Here is a 10,684-nt window from a genome sequence, read left to right as displayed (position 1 = left end):
GTGTTTTGCGAATTTAATTCACAATGTAGCTATCCAGATGTTCACAGCAGTGCAGAATGAACATTCTTATAACTGGACTGGACTGAGTAAAATGCATGTAAATAAATGTTAGAAATTTTATCTTGTCACAAATTACTAAAGTCATAGGAGTTTTATTTATACCAGAAAGAGTCAATCTTTTCTTTAATTTTTATTTATTTGTGGTGTTTGATTAGTTTCCCTTATTCCAAAGAAAGGAAGAAATGCATAAAGCCTTAAAAGTGCACACAATATAAAAGCGCAAAATAATAAATGGATGAGGAAAGATGTGGGGGTTGGGAGAGGGAAATAATATAGGGAAGAAAGTAAAACAAAATCAGGGGTGAATATAAGCCATGAAAATACATGCCAAAGACTGCATTTAGCAAAGGCAGACCCTAATTTAGTTTTCAGTTTATACAAAATCAAATATAATTTGCTACAGGAATCATGGGGTCCATACATTAAAATAAACTGATTTTCAGTGAAGGACAGTTCTTCCTAGTTGAGTCTTGAGAGAAATTCCTCCCCTGCACCCTCAAAAGGGACAGTCAGCTGATGCAATAATGGATGGGAATGGATGTCTTTTAACCACAGCCCTGTAGTAGCCACAGAGCACATCACCTGTAAGTTTTCTTTGTGTGCCAGGTAATTTATGTAATTGTTTCAGGTGGATTTTGTACACCATTGATAATAGTTTTGAAAAGTGAACCTTTTCCATTTTACACTTTTTGATTGAATCCTAGCACCCCATAAAATGTGTTTGTTATATTTTCACTGCAGGGGGAATTTCAAATCTTCCTTCCAATCTTAAGTCCATTTTTGAATAGGGGGATGAACCAATTATCACACAGCTCATAATTTTCAGCAAGATGGAAACCCTGTCAATTTCAGCATCCCCCAGGTAGGCCTGACTTAGGAGTCTGGGTCAGTATTGAACCCATGGGGCCAGGGTAAGTGTTGCCTATTGTCCAAACTTCAGCGGTTTGGATTCACCTTCACAATTCTTACTGTATCTGAGTAGCACCTGTACTGTTGTTTAAACCTTTCTTTAAATTGATTTACCGACTTAACCAATAGTATTTGTGAAACTATGGGTTTGATGTTATAGTTGTATTTTTTCCTAATTCGTAATCAACATAACATAACATAAAATGCCATAACATTTCCCCCCCATCGAGTACCACTTGGATTCCTCCCTCTTCTACTTCTCTTTCTTTGATTTGGATCTTTGCAGGTTGAAGTGATTATACCCAATAGGAGTCAAAAGTTGTCTTCTGTCAGAGGTAAGGAAATACCTACTGATTAATTGCAGGGGTTCAGAAAGTCTTTCAATGGCAGTTAACTAGCTTTGGATTTAAGATATTTACGGAAAATTAATTTAAAATTTCCAAATGACAAATAATTTGGCCTGATAGTGTGGACTTTGTTAGGATGCTTTTTGTACTTTAAAAAGGTTAAAACTCAGTGGCAGTAGATTGGGATATGGGTTGCATACTATATGGTTTTAACTTCTCTACGTTTATATATTCAAGTGTGAATTCAAGAAATACGAGGGTTCTTCAAAAAGTTCATAGAAAGTTTCGTATTATGTATTTATTCTATTTTTCCATAGAGTTTTTGAAGTACCTCGTATTTACTGAATGGCTACTATGTGCTGGGCCCTCGAGATCCCACAGTGACCCAGACAAATTAGCCCCTGCTCTGGTGGCGCTTACATTCTGGTGGGGAAGACGGGCAATAACTACGAAGACCAGGTCATTTCAGACGGTGGTGGTAAGCGCTGGGAAGGAAATAAAACAGGTGCGATGAGGTGGGGTGGCAGGGCTACTTTAGCTGGCGGTCAAGGACAGCCTCTCGAGGGAGACATTTGAGCCGAATCCCGAAGGAGCCAGCTCTGAGGACCTGGGGGTGGGTGGGGAGGGTGTTCCAGGCGGGGCGCTTCTGCTTCCTGGTCTGCGCGGGTACGGAGGCCAGGTCCTGCACAACTGCATTATAAACATGGTGAGACACTAAACACCGAATACTGTATAATTCCATTGGTAGGACATGTCTGGAGCAGGCAAATCTAGGGAGACAAAGTCGTCCGGGGCTGGGCCGGGTGGGAGGGGATCTCTCCGGGGTGGTGGGAAATGCTCCAAAATTGGATTGTGATGATGGGCGCATACTCTGTAACTTCACTAAAAATCACAGAACCGTGCACTTCAAGAGGGTAAACTCATTGCGACTCACCTGGAAAGCCCTAAAAAGTCGAGCGAGCGGGGTAGCTCACTCTCCCCCCGGGGCCGGCGGCAGCGTGGGAAGCCGCCACCATACCGCCGGCCTTGCGCCGGTTGGCCGGGCCGCCGCACTCGCGGCCGCAACTCCGGGCGCCCATTGGTCGGCCGGCGGGGGGCGGACCGCAGGGGCGGAACCGGAATTTTCCGCGGCTCGGGGGCGGGGACTCGCTGGCGGCTGTGCGGCGGCTAGAGCGGCGGCCGGAGCGGCGGCCGCGGTGGCAGGAGTGGGGGCGGCCGCTGCAGCCCGGAGCCCCATGGTGCGGGGCCGCGGCCAGGCCGCAGGAAGAGCCCAAGGCCCGGGCTGCCCCAGCTGACCGTGCGGGTCCGTACGGCCCGGAGCCGCCGCAGCCCGGCGGGCCCTCCAGGGCGCAGGCCGGCCCGCCATGGGGTCCCTGTTCCGGAGCGAGACCATGTGCCTGGCGCAGCTCTTCCTGCAGTCCGGCACGGCCTACGAGTGCCTCAGCGCCCTGGGGGAGAAGGGCCTGGTCCAGTTCCGAGACGTGAGTGTCTCCCGGGAGACGCGGGCCGCATCTGCCCGCCAAGCGCCCCCCGCCGTCCGTAGAGCCTGACGCTCGGCCTTCTTGCCGCGGGCTCCCGGGGAGGGGCGCGCTCCTGTTCCCATTTCCCAGACGGGGACGCTGAGGCCCCAGCTTACCGGCCAGAGCTTCTGCCGAGCGGGCACTGAGCCAGGGTCCCCGGACGTGTGGTTCGCGGCGGCTCCGCCGGAGTTGGATAGGGTCGCTCCTGTGTAGTCCTCATCAGCTCGGGGGTAGTATTCATCAAATGCCCGGGGGCACCACGCCAAGCAGGAGAACAGATCCGATAGAGGCCTCCCGGAGTCCTTTTGGGACTTCAGGTGTTGGGGTGAGGGGACACATCAAGCAAATAAATACGTAAACGAGAAAATGTATAGGGCTGGCTTGTGGCTCACTTGGGAGAGTGTGGTGCTGATAACACCAAGGCCATGGGTTCGGATCTCTATATAGGGATGGCCGGTTAGCTCACTTGGGAGAGCGTGGTGCTGACAACACCAAGTCAAGGGCTGAGATCCTCTTACCTATAATCTTAAAAAAAAAAAAAAAAGAAAAAGAAAATGTTTGTATAAAGAAAATAAAACAGGGTGTTGCGATGGTGGCTCAGGTGCTTTTGAAGGGGTGGTCCAGGAGGGGCTCTCTGAGGAGGTGACGTTTGAACTGAGACCCGAATGGGAAGGAGCCGGCGGTGGGAAGATCTGGGGTAAGAGGGTCCTGGTAGAGGGAATAGCAGGAGCATAGACAGAGCCTGAACTGGGAATGAGCAGGGTGTAGGCTCCTCGAGGACAGGGCTTTTTGTCTGTTTCGTTCACTAATGTGTGGTGATGTACATTCCCTCCGTTGTTGCGTGGTAAGGTCTAAGAGTGCAGTCAGTATTTGTTAAATGGAAGCTGTCTCCCCAGCAAGTACTAATAAACACTTGTTTATGTATGCATTTACTTGTTAATTGTTTGTCTCTACCATGGATGTCACCCTCCAAGGGTAAGGACCTTGCCTGATTTGTTCACACTTGATTCTCCAAGACTCAGCACAGTCTCTGGCATTTGTTGAATTAGTGAACAGGCTTTTATTGAGTGCCTGCTCTGTTCTGGCACTGTTTTTGGTGCAGGGGACTCAGTGGTGAGCAGGGCAGACAAAGCCCCTGTGTTCTTGGAGCTCACAGTCTGAGAGGAGAGATTAAACACATTGTGATTATGAGCTGTGACAAATGCTGTGAATGGACAGAACAGGGTGTGGAAAGGAGGCTGTTAAGCAGGCCCTAATACTGGTTGAATTGGAAGTCAGGTGTACATTTTATTTCCTGAGCCACCACTTTCATCTCCTGGTTTTTTCTCTTCATCTTTCTGAGACGTCCTTAATTTCAAAAGGGAGCATCCCTACCCAAGATCTGATATCAGTGATCCGTGGGTTGGCCCCAAGGCGGTTGCAAGGTCATGGAAGAACTCCTGAGTGACAGGCGAGAAGGTAGTAAGTAAGGTGCAGCGCTCTTCCTGGTTCCTGGAGCTACTTGGGTTTCAGCACATGGTACCGATTCACCTGGCAGGTGCTGTCTGTGCTGAGCTGTGAGTACTACCCTGAAAATTCAGGCAACAGTCACAGGGGAACAGGCTCCTTTCTTTGTAACAGGTAAATTTATTCCATGGTGGTAGTACTCAAGCAAGATGCTTATCACACTTAATCTCAGGGGTTTGAACAAACGCTCTAATCATCACAAAAATTTGAGTTTCATTAAGTACCATTACATTAGGGCATAGTGTGTACTTGGGATCCTTTTAAACTGAAAGTGGGTGAAAGAAAAAGAAAGTGCTGTTGGTCTTTTTCCAGAAGGAAAATAAAACCACGCTGCTGTGATGAGCTCTTCCTGGTGTGGTGCTGGGTTTTCCTGTGTCCAGGCTGACCGTCAGGCAGTGTGGGTGCTAGGGCAGAAAGCGTCCTCCCACCCCAAACTGCTCTGCTCTTTTTCTGGAGTTTGTTTCTCACTTTGCAGTCACGGGGTGGGATCACTATCAGTTTTTTCTGGCTTGCTTAGGCTTTTCTTTTAGTAACCCTTGCAAGGGAAAGGGGGCAGGTCAGGGATTTCCGTAGTGACATCCAGTGAGAAGACCAGGGGAAAAAAAGGTCATTCTGCTAAGCAGTAGGATTCAGTGAAGGGAAAGTTTGTCTCACTTTGTGACAGTCCTCAGTCTAAGAACTGCTTTCCCCTTTAGTCCTTTAGCTGTGGGAGTGGGAGGATCAAGGGTGTTAATATCAAAGGTCTTCTCTGCTGGTTTTTCTAGGTAAAGATCAGCTTTAAATGAATCTATGTTAAAATGTACTTTATACTGTTAGCCTTGAATTAGGTTGCTTTTTCTGCCCTAAAAGGAAAGTGAAACCAAAATTTGTGAAAGAAAGCACTCAACAGAAAAAAACTTAGGGTATGGTATGGAAGCTGGTGATGGTGGTATATGTCAAATCCAATCATGCTTGTATCATTGCCACAGAAACTTACCTCTTGTAAGGAGTCTACTATTTGTGGAACCATTATGTCCATTTAGAGTTAACTAGTGTTTGATATTGTAGAAAAAAAAATTGAAACTGTGACGTAGGATCATGCACAGACAGCTCTGATGCACAGCTTCCTTTTTATATTCTTGGTTCTGCAGAAATAGAGTATCTGAATCATTAGGAATTAGGAAGTGTTTACTTTAGATTACTATGACCTCCAGACATGAATAAGAAAGTGACAAACAGAAGTGAAATCTGAATTTTTATCTTCTTTCTGGTTAATTCTTTAAAAAAAAATTTAAAAACTGAACAAGAACTGAGCCCTTTTGGGGAAGACACTTCTCAGGTTGAGCAGTTTCATGACAAGTTGTTGACTAATTGTTTTTTTGAGAGTGCCCAGGACTGTACGGAATAAAGTTAAAATTCTTATCCTAAATGGCTTTCAGCGTGAATGATTACTATAAAGTTTTTTTTATTATAAGAGTAATAAACGTTCATTACTCTTTGGAATTTGAAATTTGGAAAATGGAAGACCAAGATAATATCTTACATGATCCCAATACCTAGAAATAAACACTTTAACTTTTTGGTTAATATTAGACAATCAAATATTTTTCTAATAATAAAAATGTACATATATATGTATATTTATATAATTGTAATCCACTGAAAATATCTTTAATCTGCTTTTCACACACAAATCATGACTAATTTTCTAATTTTATTAAGTATTCTATTACAATATTTTTCATTCCTTTAAGCTCTGTATTATAAGAAGTAGAGGGGGGAATACAGTGGACCCCAATATACCCATAATGTAAACTTGTGGCCACTCATTTTATCCCCTATCTCTCCTCCCAGACTAGATCATTTTGAAGCAAATCTAAGATGTATAATTTCATATGTCACTAAGTATCTCTAAAAGATAAGCACTCAAAAATCATAACAATGATACCATTATCATACCTGAAAATTTTAATAATAAATTTCTTAGTAAAGTCAAATATCTGGTCATTTCAAACACAATTTTTAATAAGTGCAAAGTAATCAGTTATATGGCTGAACCATAATTTTTTTACAACTTATTGAGTTGTATCTTACAGTTCACCCATTTCAAGTATGCAATTCAGTTATTTTTTAGAAAGTTTATCGAGTCACACAACCATTAACAATCAGTCTTAGAACATTCCATCACCCCAATAAGATTCCTTATGCCTGTTTACAGTTAATCCCCATTCCTACCCCCACTTCCTGGCAACCACTAATCTACTTACTTCCTCTAGATTTGCCTTTTCTGGACATTTCATATCAATGGAGTTATACAATAAGTGGCCTTTTGTGTTTGGCTTCTTTTGCTTAGTTATAATGTTTCCAAAAGTCATCCATGTTGTCCTGTGTGCCAATAATTTGTTCCTTTTTTATTGCTGGGTAGTATTCTGTTGTATGAAGATAGGCTATAATTTCTTTAACCACTTTCCTATTGTTAGAATTTAGGGTTATTATTTTTTTTCTCTTTCCCTGAGGCTAATGATCTTATAGATAAATTTTTGTCTATGTCCATAATTTTTTCCTTTGGTTAAATTTCTTCACTGGATATTGCTGGGCAAAGTATACTTTCCAGGCTTCTTTGATAACAGTTGCCAAGTCACTCTCCAGAAAAGTTGTGTGAGTTTATACTCCCATTCAGTAGTATATGGGAGTGTACTTTTCCCCAAATCCTTGCTAAGAATATTTTATTTTTAAAATAAAATTTATTTTTAAATTTTAGAAATTTAACAAATTTTTCATCCTTTTTTCAGCTCAACCAGAATGTAAGTTCTTTCCAAAGAAAATTTGTTGGTGAGGTGAAGAGGTGCGAAGAGCTAGAGCGAATTTTGGGTAAGTTTATTTTCCATTTTAACAACTTAAATAATTATTTTTATATAAGCAAATATTGTTTATTTTAGAAAAAATAGAAAATGTAGACAAGCAGAAAGGAAAAAAATAAACAAAAAAAAGAAATTGTCCGTATTCTTACTATTGAGAGGTAGTCACTGTTATGTAGGTACAGGTTGAGCATTCCTAATCAGAAAATCTGAAATGCTGCAAAATCTGAAACTTTTTGAGTACTGACTTGATGCCACAAGTGGAATATTACACATCTGATCTCATGTGATGGTCACAGTCAAAACTTTGTTTTATGTACAAAATTATTTTTATTTTTTTTGGTGGCTGGCTGGAACAGAGATTGAATCTTGGACCTTGGTGTTATCACCACCATGTTCTAACCAACTGAACTAACTGGCTAGCCCTAAGCACAAAATGATTAAAAATATTGTATAAAGTTACCATCAGGCATGTGCATAAGGTATAAATGAAACAAACAAATTTTGTCTTTAGATCTGGGTCTCTTCCCTAAGATATCTCATTGTGTGTATGTAAATATTCCAAAATCTGAAAAAGTTTGAAATCTGAAACACTTCTGGTCCCAAGCATTTTGGATAAGGGATATTCAACCTGTATGTGTTATTTTTCCATACTTTTTACTATTTATCTATTAAAGGAAGGATTTATATACACAATGGTCAGATTATTTTGTTATCAGCCTCGTTTCTTACTTAACAGTACTTACTGCAATATCTTTTCATGTCAATAAAAAAAGATCAACCTATCATCATTTTTAATAGTTGTGTGGTATTTCATTGTATTAACATTCTATGATTTATTTAACCAATCCCTGGTAGTATTTTATAACTTAACATTGTATACATGTTAATATATTATTTAATTTAAAATTATATCAAGGTACAAAGGAGGGAGGAAATGGCAGATAGGTAGTATAATCTCTTTTCTCAGGGCTTCCTTCACTAATGTGTTAGAGCAGTGCTCTCTGATTGTTAACCATTAAATCTCTAAAATGTTTAACATCTTAGCCTGAAATAGTTGTCAAGTTAGACCTTAAAGTTCTGGCTAAAATAGAGGGGAAAATGACAGACAGTTGACTGAAGTACAAAATATGTTTTTAGAAGGATGAACAGAAAAAATGGGGATTGGGGGGAGTATGATTTGGGCATTCTTTTTTTGGGGGGGGGCCCAGCTGGCTCGTTTGGTTTGGGGATCCGAACCCATGATCTTGGTATTACGAGGTTGTGTTCTAACCAACTGAGCTAACCAGCCAGCCTGGAATGATTTTTAATAGCTAATGATTAATGTGGATTTTATTTTTTTAATTGGGGCTTTTTAAGATAAACAAAAACTTTTAGTCATCTGAAATTATTCATTTTCATATTTCTTGAGGTCCCAATCATTTGTGTAGGTTGTACTAGCATGATGTCATATTCTTGTCTTTGCAACATATGAGTCATTGGACAGGTGGTATGTTTGGAATGAGGTTTTTAAAGGCAGGGCAAAAGTGATAGCATTTTAGACATTTCCAGAACCTCCTGTAGCTTAAACTGTTTTAAAAAGAATGCATACTTAAAAAATAAAAAAGGAACTATCCTGTGTATTTAGGTATAAATTGGTTAAAACAATTTGCATTCATTTGTAGAAACCTCTTAAACCCAGTGCTTCCTTTGCTGTCTTGTTAAGACATAGTTGCTTTTCTCTTTCCCTTCTTTCTTCTCCTTCTTTCCTCCCTCCCTCCCTGCCTTACCTATCTATTTACCTACCTTCCTTCTTTCCTTTTTACCTAACTACCTACTTAAAATTAACTAGTAACACTTCTCCAAAATACTATGTCTGGTAATGATTTTACCTAGTGTTGTGACATTTATCGTAAGGAAAAGGATCCTTCATGGAATTGAAAATATAAACTAGAGAAAGTAAATTAATTTTGGCTGGTGTACTGTTAGTTTCATGAATCTAGCTTTTAATTTCTGTAGCGAAGCAAGAGTGCGAGTTGTCCCGAGTCACAGCATCAGGGCTAACTGGGGACTTGCAGGAGAGCCTGGCTTTCTGCCCTGTCTCTCAGGGGCACTTTTGCTGGTAGAGATCTTGCTTTTCATGGTGGATGCCCATCTCTGCCTAAGGGCGTCTTCAGGGAAGTCACATTGTAGTCTCTTGTGGGGACTATTACAGGTCTATCACTTGGGTTATTTCTGCATTTTCAAGTGTATCCCTAACCTTCTGCTTCCTTCTACAGGTGCAGACAGCCGTTACTCAAAAGTTCTTTAACTCGAATTTTAGAAATGAAAAAAATTGCAGTGATTTCAGAAAATGTTTATCCAGATTATGGTTCATTTTTCCACTGCATGCGGATCTCTCTAGGCAGCATTATTTTGTAGATCTTTGGAAACAAGTTTGCAAAAAATGACCTATAAGTCAGTTGGAACAAGCAAAATTTTTGTGCTTTTAATGAAAGGTTGGGATTTAAAATGTTCTGACTGAAATGTATGATAGTAAGTTTTGTATCTAACTTGTTTCACTTTTATCTTCACAGTGTATTTGGTGCAGGAAATTAATAGAGCTGATATTCCCCTTCCTGAGGGAGAGGCCAGTCCTCCTGCGCCACCTCTTAAACAGGTTCTAGAAATGCAGGTAACTTACTTGTGCAGAAGCTGTTTTAAGCATTGATCTCAGGGGCTGCTTACTTATGTATTTTATATTGTCTAATGCTTTTCTGCCTTTCTTCTCAAATCCGTGGAATGAAAATCAAAGAACGATGTTATGGTTAACCCTCAGTCATAGACTATCTGTGGTCAGTTTTAACTGTAATTCAGTTCGCTTTTCAGTGTAAGACATGTACTCCCTTTTCAGGTGGCAGTGAACAGAGGCGAATGAGAATCAGGTCATCAAATCTTGTTCCTCGTCATGTCATGTTTCAGACAGTTCATCCTAGGATCATCCATGCCTTAGCATGCCTTTTCTTGGAGTAATCAAGGCTATGCCTTAACATTCTTTCCAAGTTCACCCTGACCCTCCCCGCTCTCAGTTTCAGAAGATACTATCGACAGTAGGTTGTTACAGGTGGCAGCAAACAGAATTGTTTCACCCTGAGTTCACTGGCTTGTATGTTGGAGATACAGCTCCCCCTGTGAGGACACTTGCTGGTATTTATTAGCATTCCCCTGTGAATTATCACTGAGGTTTCAGGCTGAGGCTAATCATTTGCTAGTTCATCACACTGAGAAATAAGCTAGAGCTCTTCATAGCTCTTTTAAAACAATTATTACTGTGCAACTGAGGCCATTCCATTGATGGCTGTTCTGTTTGTTTGTCTGGGAGGAAGTCATTTAACATTTGGTGTATGAGTAGACTTGAGAATTATACAATGATATGAGTAGAAAGCAGTCATTGGGTTTACCTGTTTGATTGGTGGTTATGACATCATTATAAACAGTGATTACTGCTTTATAGTTTTCATAAGGCACAGCAGAAGTAATGAATGTA

General features: G+C 41.2%; 1 protein-coding gene across 2 annotated transcripts in view; it reads left to right on the top strand.

The window, feature by feature from the left end:
- The first annotated feature begins 2,484 nt into the window (after positions 1-2,484).
- The window catches only part of ATP6V0A2 (ATPase H+ transporting V0 subunit a2), a 36,630-nt gene continuing 28,430 nt past the window's right edge, over positions 2,485-10,684 (top strand). For both annotated transcript variants that reach the window (XM_063087998.1, XM_063087999.1), the window contains exons 1-3: positions 2,485-2,797; positions 7,114-7,192; positions 9,735-9,832. In XM_063087998.1, coding sequence (XP_062944068.1) covers positions 2,681-2,797; positions 7,114-7,192; positions 9,735-9,832 — 294 coding nt within the window. In that variant the 5' untranslated portion in view covers positions 2,485-2,680. The remainder of the gene's footprint in view (positions 2,798-7,113; positions 7,193-9,734; positions 9,833-10,684) is intronic.

The sequence above is a fragment of the Cynocephalus volans genome, chromosome 2 (assembly GCF_027409185.1).
Source record: "Cynocephalus volans isolate mCynVol1 chromosome 2, mCynVol1.pri, whole genome shotgun sequence".
In the NCBI taxonomy this organism is placed as follows: Eukaryota; Metazoa; Chordata; class Mammalia; order Dermoptera; family Cynocephalidae; genus Cynocephalus; species Cynocephalus volans.
This window is presented reverse-complemented; position numbering and strand designations above follow the sequence as displayed.